We start from the raw sequence: 22,031 nt of genomic DNA, 5'->3' as shown, positions 1-22,031 counted from the left end.
TGCTGTTTTGTACCCTTCCCTCCTCCAACCCCATACACAGAAAAATGTGTTCATCAAAATTCAGAGTACCGCTGGCTAATTAAAGGAGTGTTAATTGAGTGTTCAGGATTGAGCTACACACGAGCACACCAAACACCCACAAAGATGGCACAGGGCACCCCAAGGATGATGTGCTTGGGGAGCTCCACGTCACTCAAAAGACAGAGGGGAGAACAGTTACATCCACCCCATCTGCTTTGTTCTTTTAGTGTCTAAGCCCTGTCTAAGCCGGGGGAGGGGGGTACTATTAATTCTGGTATATGGAATTGTTTTAAGAAAGTCGTACCAAGGATCATTTTGCTATTTGATTTGGACATTTAAGACCCCTTGAAGTTTGAAAAATATTGTAAAACATTTTTTTGAGGATTTTTTTCTTCTTCGGGGGGCTTAATGCCATTAGCCCATACAGACACATTGAATAACTGATTCACTACATGGAACAACAAATGGTCCCAAAAACATACCAAAAGGAAGTTTTTTTCCTTAGTGCCTCTCCTATATCTGAGAGGGGTCCTGTGTAGCTCAGTTGGTAGAGCATGGCGCTTGCAATGCCAGGGCTGTGGGTTTGATTCCCACAGGGGACCACTTTGAAAATGTATGCACTCACTACTGTAAGTTGCTCTGGATAAGAGCGTCTGCTAAATGACTCAAATGTAAATATAAGAAATATCAGGAAACATTTATTTAGTTTATTTTTTATTTATTACATGTATTTAACTCCATAACAGTCTATATACAGTATACAGTACCAGTCAAAAGGGGTTTTCTTTACTTGTACTATTTTCTACATTGTAGAATAATAGTGAAGACAACAAAACTATGAAATGACACACATGAAATCATGTAGTAACCAACATTTTTTAAACAAATCAAAATATTTTTATATTCTTCAAAGTAGCCACTCTTTGCCTTGATGACGGCTTTGCACACTCTTGGCATTCTCCCAACCAGCTTCACCTGGAATGCTTTTCCAACAGTCTTGAAGGAATTCCCACATATGCTGAGCACTTGTTGGCTGCTTTTCCTTCACTCTGCGGTCCACTTCATCCCAAACCATCTCAATTGGGGCCGTCATTGTAAATAAGAATGTGTTCTTAACTGACTTGCCTTGTTAAATAAAAAAAATACAAACAATTTGGGCTGAGGTAGGGTTATTGTGGTGGCCAGGTCATCTGATGCAGCACTTCATCACTCTCCTTGGTCTACCGACGGACACTTATGGAGCTCGTAGAGTAAAAGGGAGAACACTATTGTGTTTGTCAGAGTCATCTTTCCATAGAGGGATTTTGAGGATGTCTCATGGTCTAACAGACACTGCTCTAACTCTGTTACCTTTCACCGCAGGTGCAGAAGTGCGACATAGGCGGATTTGGTGGATTGAGACTCATCCAATGCAAAAAAAAACGTATATTTCTAGCTTAAACTGACAGAGTATGGGGATTTTTTTTATTATGCTAATAAACCTTAGGGGTTAAAGAGCTTCACGATTCTGTTGAGAAAGATCCTCTGCTGTTCAGTTCACTTCAGTTCTGTCTTGCCATGCTATGGTGTATACACACAAACACATAGCCTCTCTCACTCGGGTGCGAGGCGCTAATGAGCCATGGCATTTCGAGATGTGCCTGCTCTGACACACAGGCATTGTGTGCCAGGCGCTGGGTGATTAAGGACGAAGGTCAGTCCGTTAATTGCCTTCCTGCCATCTCCTCTCCCTGGCGTGGGAGCCAAACCCAGCTCCCAGCTCTCACCACCACTAGCTGTACGGTGCTGGCTCTGCCACTTTTGTCTTCACTGCTATGGTATATATGCAATTGAAACGTATGGTATGAGGATGACCTCACTATGAAGTCTGGGTTTGGATCGTGATATTGTAACATTACGCTATGAAGCCGTGCTTGTCTTTCCCGTTTTTTCTCTGTTCGGTGATGCCGTTTCAGATGTGCATGTGAGAGTGCCGGTCGTCACCTCATGCCTTGTTGTGGAAAATAAAAAGTGTCTTATTCCATCCCCAAGGGAAATAATTAATCCGTACAGGGCTGTCGTGTGTTGAAATGAAGCAAGTGTGAAGCATTTAGCCCAGGAGGCATTGCAGGCTGTCGCCTGCACAGGCACCTGTTGTCGTCCCTGCCCTACATTTCAGCAGAGCGCACAGAGCAGAGCATAACAACATGCTCCACTGATGCCACTGTGTTTGTGTGCGCATATGCACGTAGGTGCATGTGTGTGTACACGTGAGTGTGTGTACAGGAAACCCTAGACCTGTGAGGAGGAGGTAGGGAAGCTCAGCGGAGGCAGTGGCGGGCACCTCGGTGGCTGTTTATCAGCCAGTAACATCTGTACACTGTGATCTACTGTAGCTGGAGCCAATAAGTCCCGCAGCGCTGCAGAGCTGGCCTCAACACCGTTAGGCTCTCTCCTTTCACCTCCTCTATGCCCTTTGCTTACTTATCCTGCAAACCCACAGCCCCTCCTGGGAGAAGACGGATGAAGATCCCCTGGCCATGCACATCAAACAGCACGTCAAAGTGTGTGTGTGTGTCACATTTAATCAACTCTGCAACTAACAGAATAGTAGGCAACTAGAATCCGAAAGAGCACAGACGCTCATTTGCCTCCTCCTCCTCTTCCTCGGTGCCAGTAGGCTCTAATAACCGGAAGCCTTTGTGGGGCTGAGATGGGTTTTGTGGGACCTGTCAAGCCTCTAATCCCTGTGGCCTCTGAAGTGTGAAACCCTTTGATGCCAGGTCGTTCCCCAAAGGCTCTGCCTGTTGACAAACAACGGGCGAGCCAAGGAGAGATGGAAGGAGACTGAGGAGATCGGGAGTAGTGGAACTTTTGTCCACAGCAGAAGGAGAGACAGCACAGTAGAGTCAGACATGGAAAATGAGAATTTGCCACCCTTGAATGAATTTTCTGGTTGTTTTGCAACATTTTTTTTAAATTCATGTGGCAGTAATTAGGGGGAATGATGGGCATATTGCAGGGGGGGTGAGGATGGGCACAGCCCCTTGATATGCCAAAGCAGAATATCGCTCCTCATTTAAACCATGTGATGATCAAATATGTTTATTTAAAAATGCAGCCAGCCCATTTGCATGTGGACCGGCGAATGCCGGGATTTTTTTTCTTTGGAGCACATTAAATAAGTCTTCAGTCAGTTTCCCCTGCCTGTGGGAACATCAAAGCGTGTTGCAATCAACGCTGTCACCAGGGAAGGTTGGGTTGGGAGAATTGTGCCCCAGTCAGGCAGCCTCAGTCATGCTGCCCACTGATCTGTTCATGCCTGTAAGGTGTCCATATTAGGACATTCCTACATATGTACTGTATCCTTCTAAGGACAGTCAAGCATTCCTTGGTTTCCGAGTCATATATGACCCTTTCAGCCCAACCCATTACAATGTGATCAGATTCATTTACAGCCATAAACATAACATTGTATTTTTCTTTCAACCTTTTACTCCAGTGGGCTAAATCAGGGTCACACAACAGAGCGTTTCTTGGTAGTCTTAAACAAATCTACTTTAAAACTAAAGTATTCACCTCACACTCATAGTTATGGGTTTAAAAACACCTGTACCATGTCAGATATACAGTTGAAACATATTATATTTAGAGTTTGCGTCCCGATATTACACTTTATATATGTATATCGCAGAAGACTAAAATATAACAAAACCGTTTCACGTAGAAACACTGGGTTTTCAGCATTTAAATTTGTTTAATTAATTGTGAAAAATATGAATAAAATTCCCCACTCGAGGGTGAGGGTGATTTGGTAATTTGACTGCAGGAAAGGGATACTACATTGTCTCTCTTGTCTTATTCTGTTGTGATGCTGGAGTCTGATAGTACTGTCATTGACTATTGAACAGGTTGTGATGTGTAGACCTAATATATTTGCTTGAAGCATCAATATGTTTTATTTACTTCAACAATCTCCCAAGTGGCACAGCGGTCTGAAGCGCTGCATCTCAGTGCTAGAGGCGTCACCACAGACCCTGGTTTGATCTTGGGCTGTATCACAACCGGCCAGGATCGGGAGTCCCATAGGGCGGCGCACAATTGGCCCAGTGTCGTTAGGGGAGGGTTTGGCCGTCATTGTAAAATAACCATTTGTTCTTAACTGAAGTGCCTATTTAAATAAAGGTTAAATAAAATAGTATTGTCTTGTAGTTGGAGCATTCACAATTTCACAGACGCAAATAATATGCAAGTTCTAACTCCCAATTTATTTCCTTTATGATATGGATCTTGTAGATTTAATCATTTTCACAGTTGGAGGCCCATTGAATAGTATAAATGATTTTCTCATACTATCAGTAATGGGAGCAGAAGAATAAGAGTTGGTGACTGCTTGGCTGTAAAGTCTCTTTAAACTGAAATGGAGTGAGTCCCGCTCATACAGCCTTTTGCTTCAACTCCTCAGGTCACCACGACATTCGCTGACTGGCGCGTTTCTATTTTGTTTCAGTCTTGGTGTTTCTTTTGTTCGCTTTTGTCATTTTTTTAAGGGGTGGCGAGTTATTGGTGGCAGATGATGTATTTATGTGAAATTGAGTTCTTCCCTCGATGCCCCTCTTTTTGTTGTAATTTGTTAAAGGTGACAGGCAAAGGTCTCCACAAAAACCACAACACTTAATAATAAAGAACTTTTTGGGCGACACGACCAAATTGACATAGAAATGTTAGGTATAGATCTGTAAATTCTCACTGAAAGCAAGTCTTAGAAGCGGTAGATCTGTTCTTTATGCGCTATTTATATGCTTCCCGTTCTTAAGTTTCATTTTGCGTCTTTGTACATCAGCTTTAAACTGCTGAAAATGTAATATTTTTGGTTATGGAAAATACATTTCACAGCAGTTTCGATGGTACATGGATTCTCTGCACTATACTTGCTTGTTTTGTCACATAAACCGAAATTAGGCTAAATATTTGAATTTTAGCAACCAGGAAATGGTGGAGCGATTTTTGCATAGTGCAACTTTTTTAACGTGTTCACGCTACACGTTCCCCAAAGGCACCCCCCCCCCCCCCCACACGCTCAACTCAAAAGATGGCGCACAGAATGCAAAAATATTCTTAGAAATAGTTAACCTCCACACATTAACAAGTCCAATAGCTCAAATGAAAGATAAACACCTTGTTCATCTACCCAGCGAGTCAGATTTCTAAAATGTTTTACGGCGAAAACATAGCACATATGTATGTCAAACCACCACAAAGACACAGACGATATGTAGCCATTTTGTCGAACAAAAGATGCAATCACAAACACAGGATTAAAAGAAAAATAATTCACTAACCTTTTGAAAATCTTCATCAGATGACAGTAATAGGACATGTTACACAGTACATTTGTTTTTTTCAATAATATGCAATTTATATCCATAAATCTCAGTTTACATTGACGCCATTTTCAGAAAATGCTAAAAAAATTATAGATAGCTCCGCCAGATAACGCCAGATAACAGCAATACACATCATAAACTTTGACTAAATATACATGTTCTACATATAGTTAGAAAGATACACTGCTTCTTAATGCAATCGCTTTGTCACATTTCTTTTTAAAGTTACAGAAATCGTTCACTATTCAATAATCTGAGACGGCGCTCAGAAATAAGCAATATTTCTCCGCTATGTTGGAGTCAATAGAAACACAAAATTACAACATAAATATTCCCTTACCTTTGATGGTCTTCGATCAGAATGTAGTGGAAGGAGTCATACTTACCCAAAACATAGTTTGGTTTCAAGTCGTGTGTCTTTGTATTAGCATATGCTTCAAGTTCCAGCTGAAATGCATCCAAAATGACTTCTGGTCCCGAACAGTTGCGCATCAAAACTTGATATATATATCGACTAAACTGGTCAAACTAAGTGCAGAATCAAGCTTTAGGATGTTATTAACGTACAAAACAATTGGCGATTCAACCGGACAAAAGCAATTCTTCTCAGACAATCTGGAACGGAGGAATGACTGTGTACAATTCGCGCATCTATTTTCTCACGACACTCACAATTTTGCCTGCCAAAGGGTCAAAGCTCGCGGGATTTGCACAATTAAACGCTCTACTGATAGAGGACATCTCGCGGAAGACATAGAAACTGTTCCCAGATCCATAGCTGGTTTTGAAGGGTGGTGGCGATGACGTCAAAGTTGGCCCAATTTATGGATGAGAAAACTAGTTTGGGAGATTGGCTGCCCTGTGAGTTCTGCTATACATACAGACATAATTCAAACGGTTTTAGAAGCTTTAGAGTGTTTCCTATTTCCTATATGCATATATTAGCAATTTTGGACAGATTTTCTTTCAGTTTACTATGGGCACGCAATTCATCCAAAGGGGGCAGTATTGTCCCGAGCCTTAACAGGTTTTTAAAGAAGCCTCAACAACATCTTTGCCTATGACTACATTTTAGTTGTCATTTCTACTTTTTGGTGAAGATGTCATTTTCTGGCCATAGAATGAATGGATGATGTTATTTGAGGGCAGAAAGGAAAGAGCAATGGCTAATACTGCAAGGAACACAAGCTACAGACATGGCGTTTATGAGTAATTTTCTGGATCAGAAATTAAATGAATGAAACTGACAGGATGTGAGAAGACACTTGTATATCTGGGAAATAAACATGTATGTCAATAATTATTCATATTCAGATAATGAGATATAATCTAGATAGCTAATTAGCTAGCTATAGCTAGACAGTGTATTGCCAAGTAATGTGCTGAGGCTGCCATTCAAACAGCTAAGACTAGCTGGCTAACTAGCTAGCTAAATGTTTTAGTTGGTAAGACTGGTTGTATGAAAAACACATGTATAATGAATGTTAGCCAGCTAGTTACCTAGCTAATAAACTTAGTTTACTTCTTGGGAAACAATATGTATGCTATCTAGCTAGCTACACTGGCTGCAGCCATTGCAGACAAATAGCTAACTAGCTAACCAAAATGTGGCTAACTATCACATGAAAACAATGAAGCGATTTCTGATCAAATGTTACCATATGTAGATAGCGAGACCCTTTCTTACTAATTGTACTGTGAACTCAAGGTTAGCTAGCTAGTAAGCAAATATTAGCTAGCCCAAGTGTGATTTAGCGAGACAAAAACATCCATGATCATGATCTCTCCTAGGGAAATTGCTTTTAAAAGCATATACTCATACACAAATACTCTTACTACTCTGAGCTGGCCCTTAATAAAGATCACTGTAAACAGTAGTGTCGTTTCAAGTGATTTATTATAGTTAGAAGGAGAACAGCATCTTGTCTTCTCATTCGGCAGCATAAATCTGCTCCGACCACCGACTGTCACAGTGCAGCACTAGTGAAAAATATAAACTACTTTGAAATCCCAGTAGCTAGCTACAGCCAGACTATCAAGGTTATCTCTTGACAGATTAGCTTGATCAAATGTGAAATTGAGTGCTTGATTGTGTCCTCAACAGTACAATATCGAGCATGTGATATGTGGAATTTGAACATTTTCAAATTCTGGAATTTTCACAATGCCCTCAAATGACATCCTTTCCAAACATTCCAAAAGAGAATGTTGACAGGTAGTCATGCCTGTTTTAGTGTTAAGGTTTGGAAAAACAGGGAAACCTTTGCCTGTCAACTTTAAGAAGCCATGAAATTGCCTGAATATCATTTAATCTCTGTACCCAAACCCCCCAACACTGACAAATAATGGTGGGCTTTTAGAAAATGACATTTTCCTGATTTGCCACCTCATCTCTGGGTCGATTAAGCTGTCGCTACCTGAGTAAAGGCTAATAATACTAGTCTGTGTGACCGAACTCAGACGTTGTGGGATTTCATTTGGGGTTTGGAATGGCTCCAAGTACTAGGTAGTGTACCACAACCACCATTTAGTTGAGTGACAGAGGATCTTGCTTATGATAGTGGAATTCTGGCACTAGGCAGGATATCTAGCTAGTGTTACAGCCATAGAAATACATATGTACATATGACTGCATATTACTATGTGTTCTAGTGAATTCTGTGGACCCCAATACTGAAATTACAGAGAAATAAAAACTACATAAGCCATATGCCAACTTCAATCTAAACTTTACAATTCAGAGATTTTAAAACTAAACCTTTTGGAGTTACACTTTACTATGTTCATTCTTTATTGTTTTGTAGCAGCAGGGTTGAAACACATTGTATTAAACGTGACTTGCTATTCTCATTATTTAGCTCACCCTAAAACCAGGTTAAGAATTCCCTACAGATGGTTAATTGTGATTTTAGTTCGGGTTTCCATCGCCCCATCTCCAAGTAGTCCTGGGTCGAATCATTGAGGAAGGGTAAAACCCAGTAAGTGATACTACTTATAAATCTCAACTGTGCCACTGCAATTAAATATGCTTCTCTACCCCCTCCCCCTCCTCCCTCTCCTCATATCAAAGGCTAACCCAATTCGATGCTAAAGAGAGTCTGAATTAATTTCACAAAGCACTGATTTAACAGTGCCTAAGGTGCCAGCCTTCAACAGAATTAGTTTTTTTTTATTTTAAAGATCCATTCGTCGTGGGATATACTTTCACAGGGGGTCGGGGGGGGGGGTGAAAATGAGATGGAGGGGTCCTGGGGTCCAGCAACATTAAGGCAGTTATATACAATTCAAATATTACATGACATTACATTTCATAACATTTCACAACACATTAAGTCTGTTCCCTCAAGCCACTACTCTCTATCACATATCTACAATACAAAATCCACGTGTGTGTGTGTGTGTGTGTGTGTGTGTGTGTGTGTGTGTGGAGTGCGTGTCTTATCATGTGTATATGTGCCTGTGTGTATCTCTTTACAGTCCTCGCTGTACGCCATAAGGTGTATTTTTCTGTTTTTCAAATCTGATTCTACTGCTTGCACCAGTTACCTGATGCGTAGTAGAGTTCCATGTAGCCATGGCTCTATGTAGTACTCCAATAGTCTGTTCTGGACTTGGGGATTGTGAAGAGACCTTTGAAGGCATGTCCTGTAGAGTATGCATGGGTATCAGAGCTGTGTGCTAGTAGTTTAAACGGACAGCTCGGTGCATTCAGCATGTCAACACTTCTTACAAAAACAAGTAGTGATGAAGTCCATTCCTTCTACACTTGGTGCCATGAGAGATTGACATGCATATCATTAATATTATCTCTCCTTGTACATTTAAGGGCCAGCCGTGCTGCCCTGTTCTAAGCCAATTGTAATTTTCCAAGGTCCCTCTTTGTTGCACCTGAACCCACGACTGAACAGTACGAAAAAACTAGAGCCTGTAGGACCAGCCTTGTTGATAGTGTTATTAAAAATGCAGAGCAGCTCTTTATTATGGATAGACTTCTCCCCGTTTTTAGCTACTGTTGTTTCAATATGTTTTGACCATGAGAGTTTACAATCCAGGATTACTCCAAGCAGTTTAGTCTCCTCAACTTGCTCAATTTCCACATGATTTATTACAAGATTTAGTTGAGGTTTAAGGTTTAGTGAATTATTTTTCCCAAGTACAATGCTTTTAGTTTTGGAAATATTTAAGATGAACTTACTCCTTGCCACCCATTCTGAAACGAATTGCAGTTCTTTCTCAAGCGCAGCAGTGATTTCACTTGCTGTAGTACCTGACTTGTATAGTGTTGAGTCATCCGCGTACCTAGATACACTGGCGTTATTCAAGGTCAGTGGCATTTCATTAGTAAATATTGAAAAAAGTAAGGGGCCGAGACCACTGCCCTGGGTAATTCCTGAATATACCTGGATTATGTTGGAGAGGCTTCCATTAAAGAACACCCTCTGTATTCTGTTAGACCAGTAACTCTTTATCCACAATATAGCAAGGGGTTTAAAGCCATAACACATATGTTTTTCCATCAGCAGACTAAGATCGATAATGTCTAAAGCCGCACTGAAGTCTAACAAAACAGATCCCACAATATTTTTATCATCAATTTCTCTCAGCTAGTCATCAGTCATTTGTGTAAGTGTTGTGCTTGTTGAATATCCTACCCTATAAGTGTGGTGACCTGTACTGACTTATTACTTTGTTCCATGCTTAGCTCTGTCTCATGTGCTCACTCCCATGTGTCTCTTGTCTATTTATCTTGCAGGTGACATGGTGGTTCCCATGCATTCTCCCCGCTACCCCAGCGTGGCTGAGCTGGATGCCTACGCCCAGAAGACGCAGAGCAGCCCGCTGTCCATCAAGATCTTCCCCACCAACATCAGAGTCCCCCAGCACAAGCACCTTAACCGGACTGTGAACGGCTTTGACACCACAGGTAGCCAGCGCTACAGCCCCTACCCACACCTCCATACCGGCGGCTACACAGGCCTCCTGGCCATTGTCAAGGTCTCTTCCCCCTTCGCCCCCACTAAGGGCGTCCTCAAGAACTCGGAAGGCAGGCGAACTAAGCTCTCCCCAGCCCAAATAGCTGTCGCCCCATACCCTCCCCCTAGCAGTAGTACTTTAGCCAATGGCCACTGCCGGATGGTGTACCACACTGGACCCTCGCAGCCCCCCGAGGCCCCTGGCCTCTCCCTCTCGGTGCCCCCTAACGTCACTGTGGCCGGCTCTGGGATCCCTGTGACAGGGGGACGAGGCCTGGTCCAGCTACCCCCACAGTCCAACCTCCCTTCCATCCAGAGCATCATCTATCAAATCAACCAACACTGCCAGGCCCAGGCTCTGCAGCAGGTGTGCCATGGTGCAAACCCCTCCACCGCACCCTCTACCAACCCCAGCCCCTCCAAGCAGGGTGCGGGGGGTATCATGGGGGTATCCACCTGCTCCTCGGGAGGCGGCTACGTGGGCGGCATGGCACCCCAGCCTAACCTGGTGTACACAGGGGCAGGGCTGCCGCTGGCGGTGCACAGTGGCGAGGCCATGAAGGCCGGAATGTACTCGGACAGCATGGACTACATCCTGTGGCAGAAACAGCAACAGCAGCAGCAGGCTGTGCTTCGCATGTATAGTGCGGGCAGCGGGGGAGGAGGGGCCATTAGTAAGTCCCCTGAAAGCTGTGGTGCACCGGGGGGAGCAGGGATCATGGCCCAGGCGCAGGTGTCATCCTCCTCCTCCTCCAGACCCTACCACCTGACGGGGGGAAGTGGAGGGGGTGGGGGGTGCCTGGACAAGGTCAGCTCCTCCCCTCTGAACTGCATGGGGATGCATGGGAACTTCTCGGTGGGCCAGTACTTTGCCCCACCCTGGAACAGCGTGCTGGTCACCCCCGACAGTGACTGTTACAACCCGCACCAGGAGCTCCTGGGGACCACCACCCGAGGGCCAGCCACTGGAGGGCACAGGGAGATGGGCTACCCCCACCACCATCATCCCCACCATCACCACCACCACCATCACCACCACCCCGCAATAGACAGCGGGAGCGGGGGATGCCTGTGCTGCAGCTTACCCAGTAAGAACCAGCTGTGCAACACATCGGTGCTGAGCAGCAGCCTGCAGTCTCTGGAGTACCTGATCAACGACGTCCACCCGCCCTGCATCAAAGAGCAGATGCTGGGCAAAGGCTACGAGACTGTGTCGGTGCCACGGCTGTTGGACCACCAGCACGCGCACATCCGCCTCCCAGTTTACAGATAGAGCATGGGGGGGGGATGAGGGCGAGAGCCAGGGGACAAGAATGAATGAATGATGCGAAATCTGGATCAAAAGCTGAGGGACAGAGAAGAAGACCTTGATTTGGTGGGGACATATAGGCCCGTTGAGACTGGCACTGCTTGAAGCAGCTCAGAGGCTCCAGGGAGGGAAGCGATGGTGTTAGAATGGATCTTGTGTTGGGTGACGGGCTGGAGGGTTTCTCCCTCCCAGCCCAGACTGGTTATTTATCAGTCAGGGAGAAAAAGGGTTTCGGTGGTTTTGGGTGCCCAGACAGAAGATTCTCCAGATGTCCCATAGTGTGGTTTGCCAACAGGAATTTGGGGGTGATTTTATTTGTATTTGTTCCTTTCTTGTTTTATTGTTGTTGTTTTGAGTTGATTCAACTTTTTTGGTGAGAATTCTAGTTGGTTATGAAAGTGCATACAGCCACCTCTGTTGTTCCCCCATCCAAATACAAAGCAACTGGGGTGCTATAGTCACAAAGAAGGCCCCAAAGGGCCAAAGGGTAGGGCTGCTTTCTAAAGTCCCTAAAGAAATACATCATACTCGCACACATTTTCATACATACACATGCACACACTCATACACAAACACAGACGTGTACACACCTGTCACAATGTTGAATGAAAAATATATGACAATATTAGTAATTATTGTTGTTATAATTGATCCCATAAATTGCACTGCTTGGAGTTTAAAACTTTTGTTAACTTTGGAGTTTGGAATTGGGTAGTTTGGATATGATATATTTAAGAAACTTGAAAACTTGAACCTATTTTTGTTGTTTTCTATATTTGTAGGTATATTATATGCATAGGCTGCTATGGGGGAAAAGTGTCTCAAAATGCTTTTTTATTGTTTCTTGTTATTCCTCCTCAAGCTGACGTGCAGTTTCTGATGTCCTGGTATAAGGCATAGTCGCTGCTCTGGTTCTGTAACCTAGCCAGAGAGCTATCTTCTCTAAACAACACTGGAATCTACAGTACATCTTGAAAATACTTACTAAAAAGAAAATGTTGCAACAAAAAAAAAATGTTTTTTTTTTTTCCTCTATTGAAGATTGTTACTGTCTGATTGGGAGGTTTTCCAGCATGACCTCTCGTGTGTGGTTTAGTTATACATCTTTTAATATATTTATTTTAATATATTCCTTTTAATCTCTAGATTTGTTTTCCCTAAACTCACCCCCCCACACACAAAAAAACGCAGTTTAAGAATCTGAAAAATGAGGCTGAATCAGCTTTTTGCTATGGGAGGCTTTTGACTTCGTTGCGTTATAGTGCTATTCCTGTCATGCCTCCCTTTTATTAGTATGGTAGAAGTGGGATATCCCTTTTCACTTCTGGGCACTATCATACAGGAGGAGTGAGAGCTGGGACCAAAAGGGAGTCTTGATGTGAAACAATCATGCCCTGTTCTCTCGGGTGATGTGAGATGAGACAAGGTACACTGCTTTTTCCTGGTCCGTTTCAGCCCATGGTTGAGACGCGTTGAGCCCGAGTCATTCATTGACTTTAGGATTCAGAACATTGAAATATTTATTATGACTGTGAGTTTCCCTTGAATGTACTGCACTTAAATTACTGAAATGTCTAATGCCTTGGCTTGAGGGACTCGAGTGAAAATATTTAAAAAAAAATTATAATAATTGATCAGTGCAGCAGTCCTATGGTCCTAAATTAGCATTTCTTTGGTCAGTCAAATTTCACTGGTAAATTGAGTTTATTAACTGGAGAGAGCGCTGAGGCTTTGTCACGTGGAAATGCTGGCAACAGTGGATATTTATGAAGTGCAATTATTATGACTGTATTAACATTTTTCTCTGAGCTTACACCAAAACAAATGTCAACTACAGTAGTGAATACATTCCTAATGTACCACGTGCCCGATTCCCATACTTTTCTGTTTTGAGGTGTAAAATAAATCTTATTTAAGAATATATTCAGAAGCCACATCTTGGCTGTGAGGTCTGTCATTATTTATTTAAAACATTTATATATTCCGCACAAGAAAAATTGATAGAGAAAAAGATGGACTCAAGCCAAATATCTATGATTCTTGAGAGGGTCATATTTTTGGCAAGTCTCATCGTGGTGTGTATAGATCTGAGGTTTGTGTGTGAAATGTGTGTTAAAGTTGAACTGAAACCATTGAGGAAGCAAGGGTCCTTTTTAATAACCTTCTATGATCAACAACCATGTCCCAAAGGCTTCATAAATGCTTTTGTGATCACCGTGGAACATTGAGCATTGGACTAGTAACCGAAAGGTTGCAAGTTCAAATTCGCTGCGCTGACAATGTACAAAGCTGTCGTTCTGCCCCTGAACAGGCAGTTAACCCACTGTTCCTAGGCTGTCATTGAAAATAAGATTTGGTTTTCAACTGACTTGCCTAGTTAAATAAAGGTAAAATAAAAAATAAATAAAAAAACAAGTTATACAGTACTGGGGAATAGTATTTGCTCCCTTTTATAGTTTTCTCTACTTTTGTGTATGTTTGATACTGAATATTATTAGATATTCCCCCAAATCCTAATATTAGAGAAAGGGAACTCGAGTGAACAAATAACACAGCAATTACACACTTATTTCCTAAACAAATTTATTCAACACCTTGTCACGCCCTGGCCATAGAGAGGCTTTTATTCTCTATTTTGGTTAGGCCAGGGTGTGACTAGGGTGGGCATTCTAGTTTCTTTATGTCTATGTTTTCTGTTTCTATGTATTGGCCAGGTATGGTTCTCAATCAGGGACGGCTGTCTATCATTGTCTCTAATTGGGAATCATACTTTGGCAGCCTGTTTTTCCACCTTAGTTGTGGGTAGTTGACTTTGTTAGTGGCCTGTATATCTCTAGTAAGCGTCGCGTTCGTTTTGTTGTTTCTTATTTTGTTGGCAGCATTCATAATAAAAAGAAATGTACGCTAACCACGCTGCACCTTGGTCCGGTCATTTCCCTGACGACGTTCGTGACAGAACTACCCACCACAAACGGACCGAGCATCGTGGCCTGAAGGAGCAGCTTTTTCTGGAGGAATGGACATGGGAGGACATCCTGAATGGGAAAGGATCCTGGACGTGGGAGGACATCCTGAATGGGAAAGGATCCTGGACGTGGGAGGAGATCCTGGCGGGAAAGGATCCTGGACGTGGGAGGACATCCTGAATGGGAAAGGATCCTGGACGTGGGAGGACATCCTGAATGGGAAAGGATCCTGGACGTGGGAGGAGATCCTGAATGGGAAAGGATCCTGGACGTGGGAGGAGATCCTGGCGGGAAAGGATCCTGGACGTGGGAGGACATCCTGAATGGGAAAGGATCCTGGACGTGGGAGGAGATCCTGAATGGGAAAGGATCCTGGACGTGGGAGGAGATCCTGGCGGGAAAGGATCCTGGACGTGGGAGGAGATCCTGGCGGGAAAGGATCCTGGACGTGGGAGGACATCCTGAATGGGAAAGGATCCTGGACGTGGGAGGAGATCCTGGCGGGAAAGGATCCTGGACGTGGGAGGACATCCTGAATGGGAAAGGATCCTGGACGTGGGAGGACATCCTGAATGGGAAAGGATCCTGGACGTGGGAGGAGATCCTGGCGGGAAAGGATCCTGGACGTGGGAGGTGATCCTGGCGGGAAAGGATCCTGGACGTGGGAGGAGATCCTGGCGGGAAAGGATCCTGGACGTGGGAGGAGATCCTGGCGGGAAAGGATCCTGGACGTGGGAGGAGATCCTGGCGGGAAAGGATCCTGGACGTGGGAGGAGATCCTGGCGGGAAAGGATCCTGGACGTGGGAGGAGATCCTGGCGGGAAAGGATCACCTGCCGTGGGAGCAGGTGGAAGCAGTGAGGAAGGCGGAGGCAGCGAGAAAAAGGGCCCAGGATTACACAGGGTCACAGCTGGCACGAAAGACCGGGAGGCCACTCCAAAAACATTTTTGGGGGAGGCACACGGGGAATGTGGCAGAGTCAGGATTCAGACCTGAGCCAACTCCTCGTGCTTACCGTAAGGAGCGTGGTACTGGTCAGGCACGGTGTCTCTAGTGCGCATTCACAGCCTGGTGCGCTACATTCCAGCTCCCCACATTGGACGGGCTCGAGTGGGCATCCAGCCAGGATGGATGGTGCCGGCTCAGCGCGCCTGGCCTCCAGTGCGTCTCTTCGCCCCAGGATATCCTGCACCCTGTGTCTCCAGTGCATCTCTTCGCCCCAGGATATCCTGCACCCTGTGTCTCCAGTGCGTCTGCACAGCCCAGTGCGTCCTGTGCCAGCGCCCCGCATTTACCGGGCGAAGGTAACCATCCAGCCAGGACGGGTTGTGCATGCTCTATGCTCGAGTCCTTCAGTGCGCCTCCATGGCCCAGTGTATCCGGTGCATACTCCAAGAACCAAGCCTCCAGTATGTCTCCTGGTAAGCCCTGTGGCAGCTCCACGCACCAGGCTGCCTATACGTCTCCTCACTCCACTGATGATCCATGGCACGAAGCCTCCACTGATGATCCATGGCACGAAGCCTCCACTGATGATCCATGGCACGAAGCCTCCACTGATGATCCATGGCACGAAGCATCCAGTGATGATCCATGGCACGAAGCATCCAGTGATGATCCATGGCACGAAGCATCCAGTGATGATCCATGGCACGAAGCATCTAGTGATGATCCATGGCACGAAGCCTCTAGTGATGATCCATGGCACGAAGCCTCCAGTGATGATCCATGGCACGAAGCCTCCAGTGATGATCCATGGCACGAAGCCTCCAGTGATGATCCATGGCACAAAGCCTCTAGTGATGATCCATGGCACGAAGCCTCCAGTGATGATCCATGGCACGGAGCCTCCAGCGACGGTCTCCAGTCTGGGGCCTGCGGCGAGGGTCCCCAGTCCAGAGGTGCCACCAAAGTGGGGGGAGCCAGAGGTGGAGCGGGGTCTAGGGTGTAACTAGGGTGGGCATTGTAGTTTCTTTATTTCTATGTTTTGGCCGGGTATGGTTCTCAATCAGGGACAGCTGTCTATCGTTGTCTCTGATTGGGAATAATACTTAGGCAGACTTTGTTAGTGGCCTGTATAGCCCTAGTAAGCTTCACATTCGTTTTGTTGTTTGTTGTTTTTGTTGGCGACATTCATAATAAAAAGTAATGTATGCTCACCAGTCTACACCTTGCTCCGGTCATTTCCCTGACGATGTTCGTGACACACCCAATGCCCCTGTGTGAAAAAGTAATTGCCCCCTTACACTCAATAACTGGTTGTGCCATCTTTAGCTGCAATGACTCCAACCAAACGCTTCCTCAAGTTGTTGATCAGTCTCTCATGTAGCTGTGGCCCACTCTTCCATGCAGAAGTACTTTAACTCAGGAGCATTTGTGGGTTTTCAAGCATGAATTGCTCGTTTCAAGTCCTGCCACAACATCTCAATTGGGATTAGGCCTGGACATTGACGAGGCCATTCAAAAACTTCACATATGCTGCTTTTTAAAACTTTTCATGTAAACTTGTGTGTTTTGGATCATTGTCTTGCTGCATGACCCATCTGGGCGTTAGCTTCAGCTCACAGACACAGGCCATCCGTCTGTAAGCTGAAGCTGAAGTGCAGTTGGGTCATGCAGCAAGACAATGATCCAAAACACACATGAAAATGGCTAAAAAAACAAACAAATTTGACGTTTTGGAAAAACCTAGTCAAAGTCCAGAACTAATCCCAATTGAGATGTTGTTACAGGACTTGAAATGAGCAGTTCATGCTTGAAAACCCACAAATGTCGCAGAGTTAAAGCAGTTCTGCATGGAAGAGTGGGCCAAAATCCCTCCACAGAGACGTGAGAGACTAATCAACAACTACAGGAAGTGTTTGGTTGGAGTCATTGCAGCTAAAGGTGGCACAACCAGTTATTGAGTTAAGGGGCCAAAACCTTTTTTTTACACAGGGGCATTAGGTGTTGCATAACTTTGTTAATTAAATAAATAAAATATGTTTCGTTATTGTAAACTCAGGTTCCCTTTATCTAATATTAGGTTTTCATTGAAGATCTGATATTCAGTATTAAAAAATAATTAAAAAATAGAGAATCAGAAAGGACCAAATACTTTTTCACTGTATACATATCATTCATTTAAAAGTCCAAAAATGTATGTAGCATAGCTGATTGCCCCTTTAAATTAATACGGTAATACAGTAGTGTTTGTGGAAATCCTTGGAAGGCTGACAAAGCAAAGCTCTTAGACCAAGGAGTATCTAGACTTGCACTAATACAGTAAGTATTAGTGCAACGTTTAACATTCCACAGTGAAATATTTTCACGTTGTTTCAACAGTTTAACATCCCACCACATGTTTCTGGCATCGTTTTATTCAGTCTTGTTGACGTATTTTGACAGATTTTTACAGAAGATGTATCGGATTCCAAATCCCTTTCCATTTGGCTTCAGCACCCAAGCATTAAACCATGTCACAGGATGTTGGAGGAGAGCTATAGTGAGACTACATTTGAGCATTTGGTGTCAGAATTTTCCCACAAGGAGAGGTTATTGGTGTTGCGCCTCCCATCTAATGGGAGTATTGGATAACGCCAGGCCGACAGACAGTGGGAGTGGCGTACATTTGTCCACAGGATTGTAATGCAATTTACCCTGTTTTTCAGAGAGCAGGGGGATTATCTTTTGGGAGAGAATAATCCATAAAACTGTTGATAACTATTTGAATATATCCCTTATTAATTCCTGTTGTTTCCCATCACATATTTTGTCTATTAGTGTTTTTTTTAGATAATGACAAAATACATTAGAATTTATTCATGTTTTTTTTTCATCATTGGACAATTGAAAGGATATAGCTATGTTAGGAACAGGTCTGAACTGTGAGCTCACCGCCTCCGACGTCACTGTGGCAGACACTCAAGTTAACCACACTAGTCCCCGGGGACTTGGCATTGTGACGGATTGTCTTTCTTCTTTTGGTCGTGTCTGTCAGATCGTTGTCACCACAAAAGGAACGTCTCAGAGCACCCTTCTAGGTGGTTATCTCTTCCGGCCTGGCCTGTCATCTTCTGTCTGTCATCTTTTGGGAGGTTGTGTTTTAACAGTGGATGTGCAGGACTTTAGTACTCAGCTTGGTTCGTCTTTCCTGTCTGTGCTCCACACAGACCTATATTGAGGCTTATATTATATCCGAATATAAAGCTCTGAGCTCTATTATGGACACTATTCAAACTCTAGTCCTGTAGACAAGTGATTTATTTCATGTCCATTTTTTGCAGTTCTCTGCTTTTTCAGAGTTGTCATGATGAGAGGGTAGAGGATAATACTGTGGTTTAGAATTAAAGAGCAACTGCCCTTGAAAAGCAACTTCTCTTTTTGAAGATGGCTTATGTGGCATCGATATAAGTCAGCAACCTTTTATTCTAGTGTCAAATTTGACTCTGATGTGTAAATAAGATCATTTTGGTCATAAATATTTGCGAGATGATAGGAAAAAAACGTGTCACGAAATGAAGGGTACCGTAAAATGATCCTGCTCACATGCCAACAGTAAGTTGTTGTCAATTCTGAGCGCTGCACATGACCCTATCTTAATGCCCATGACTTGACATCACTATGGGGCTAGTTTTTTAAATTGAACCTTCATTTAGATAGGCAAGTCAGTTAAGAACAAATTCTTATTTACAATGACAGCCTACACCGGCCAAACCCAGACGACACTTAGGCCAATTGTGCTCCTTCCTATGGGACTCCCGATCACGGCCAGTTGTGATACAGCCTGGATTCGAACAAGTGTGTCTTTTGTGACACCTCAAGCACTGAGATTCAGTTCCTTAGACTGCTGCGCTACTCGGGAGCCCGAGTGGGACCTTCAGTAAATTAAACAATGTACATGGGACAATATACTAAAAGGTCAATAGCTCCAAATGTCAATAAAATAAATTATCAAAAAAAGTCAAACCAACCAACTTTGCCACACCAGCTAATTGGCTAAATGATTTGGCTAACTCTTCCCACCTGTGAACACACACGAGAGACACCCACATCAAACCACACCCTGAAACCAACTCATGTTTGAATTCAGTCATGGCTGCTAACATCTCTTAATGAACCAAATCTAAACTGGGCCAAATTTTAAACATTCCAAAAGAAAGTCGCTTTAAGTTATCGTTCCATGGATAAAAATAGAGAGCATTTCCCTTGGTCAATGAAAGTGATTATTTTGTATTGTTAGAATGGAGTAATACTATTAACATGTATCCCTCATGGAGTGGGATAGGGGGCTTTATTATAGGTCCCACACAGCCTCCAAACCGTCTATCCCAAGGGAGGTTACTGTTAGTGGAATCTGTTGCACTGGCCTCTATCTAGGATTCCTAGGCTCCTTTGCGACAATGAATGCTCAGCCCAAGTTAGGATAATGGAATTACATTTTCAATAAGACTTGTGACCGCCCATCCATGGCTCCATCCATGCAGGGCCTCTCTCGGCTGCAGAGTGGCATATGGCATGTCATTATCTACGCCCTCCCTCCCTCCCACTCATCCAGGGCCAACAGAGTTCACCAGTGCTTAAACAAACCCAGGGTAAGGAGGACTGACGGGATGGGGACGTGTGGAGGGGATGGGTGTGTGGGCACTGAACCACAGCCACTGCAGCGCCATCTTGGATGGCCTTCCTCCTCCACACCACCCTGGGCTCCGAGGCGGCAAAGGCACCTTTGAAAGATGGCCTGCTGTTTTTGATGATGGAGGGGAATTTGTTTTTTGTTGGATTGCTGTATGTGCCTTGGCCCTGGCTGGCTGGCTGGCTGAGGGGCCCTTTCTTTGTGACAGATCTCAGGAAGAGATTGAGATGGCGAGGCAGAGGGGGGTCAGAGCAGGCCCTTGAAGCATTTAGTAATCAGGATAATTGTCACGTTGTGGCCGGGTGCTGCTTCTGGTTTCAGCCACCCAACCCGTGTCTCTATGCATTGAGAAACAGTAGTGTGTGTCTCTGGAGATGTTATGATGCCCACTGGTCGCTCGCGTCAAAGCTCTTCTGCCTATCAATTAAGGTCTCTGGCCAGGATTCCAACAAACTAGACCAATATCATATTGTTTTTTTTACTGGTAAATTCAATTGGTCAATACTGCAGATGTTGGCTCAAGCGTAAATTACCTTCATAAGTCAAGTGCAGTGTGATGTCATCACAGTGCAGCTTGATTGAATCCTGGCCTAGGTCTCTATCTTATTGAAGGACAGTCTTCAGTGAGCGGTATTGAAAGGTTTCCACTTGTATGAAGCACAAAGGGTATGTTCATGTTTATCACTTGCCATTTGTTCCTGGAAGGGCCGAGGTTAGTGGCTATATATAACAATCTCCCACTCCTTCACTACACAGAGAATGACCTCCACGTCTTTTGTGCAATCTTCCTGTGGCCAATGGCTGTATAGAGAAAAGTTATCCTCACAGAATGTCTATTAACGTATTCCTCCAGCTCTCAGGTATCACAAGGGCACCATGACTCTGGGAAAGGGAAGATACTATGAGGCCAAGGGGAGAGAGGTGAAGAGGGATCGACTGTGATAGACTGGCTGTTAAGATATCTCAGTAAACAAAAAAAGGGCAGATACTCTCTCTGTAGAGCCTTGGCGCTGCCTCTATATACTGTACCTTGCACACACAGATAACACGGGTTGGGGGTGGTTCTCCCCCCTACTAGACACTGCTTTGCCCAGGCCCAGAAGGCTGGCTGAGACATGTCCTCTGACTTCCCTATCCCCGGAACCTCTCCTGTCCTCCTCCCATTTTTTTCCCCCCCACTGCCGACTGGAGCATCATATCTACAACACAGTCCTCTCCATTTCGCTCTTCTTCCTGTTAAAAAGCAAAGCATAGTTTCCGTTGATGATTCTGTTGTTCCTGAGGAGGCTTGTGACCTAAGAATCTTATGGATGTTGCACATGATCTACACTGGGGATTGAATTGCCCACAGATTTGGAGCAGAGTGCTTACAATGACTCCTCGTTGGCACAGGTGACACAGTTGACAGACGGACGTGTGAATACCATTTGTGTTTGAATGTAAAGTACCGGGTGATGTACTGTAGCGTCGTTATCTTAAAAAAAAGAAGAAATGAATACAACATCAATAAAATAATCTAAACAGTTCATTTATAGCACAGATGAAAGATGAATGAAGTGTAATCAGTGGGATGCCCCTGTCCCCGAGGAAAAGCTTTAGAGTCCCTTCTCTGGCAACAAAGTCCAGCTGGGTACAATGTCAGGTGCCTGTGATGATGCATTTTCCTCAATGTTATAACTGTATGTAAGGGAGACTGGTGGCAATTTGAACCCATTGAATGGATCGAAACAGACACAAGCTAGAGTGATGAACCACCCACAGTGCATGCCCATTTAGGTTATC

General features: G+C 44.2%; 1 protein-coding gene across 1 annotated transcript in view; it reads left to right on the top strand.

Annotated features, from left to right (window-relative positions):
• The window catches only part of fam222aa (family with sequence similarity 222 member Aa), an 82,212-nt gene extending 69,376 nt beyond the window's left edge, over positions 1 to 12,836 (top strand). Inside the window, exon 3 of the mRNA XM_064937777.1 lies at positions 10,141 to 12,836. Within this exon, the coding sequence (XP_064793849.1) occupies positions 10,141 to 11,633 (1,493 nt within the window). The 3' untranslated portion in view covers positions 11,634 to 12,836. The remainder of the gene's footprint in view (positions 1 to 10,140) is intronic.
• Positions 12,837 to 22,031: the final 9,195 nt, after the last annotated feature.

Source organism: Oncorhynchus masou, chromosome 25 (assembly GCF_036934945.1).
Source record: "Oncorhynchus masou masou isolate Uvic2021 chromosome 25, UVic_Omas_1.1, whole genome shotgun sequence".
NCBI classification, from domain to species: Eukaryota; Metazoa; Chordata; class Actinopteri; order Salmoniformes; family Salmonidae; genus Oncorhynchus; species Oncorhynchus masou.
Note: the sequence above shows the minus strand (reverse complement) of the source record. Positions and strands in the feature narration are given on the sequence as shown.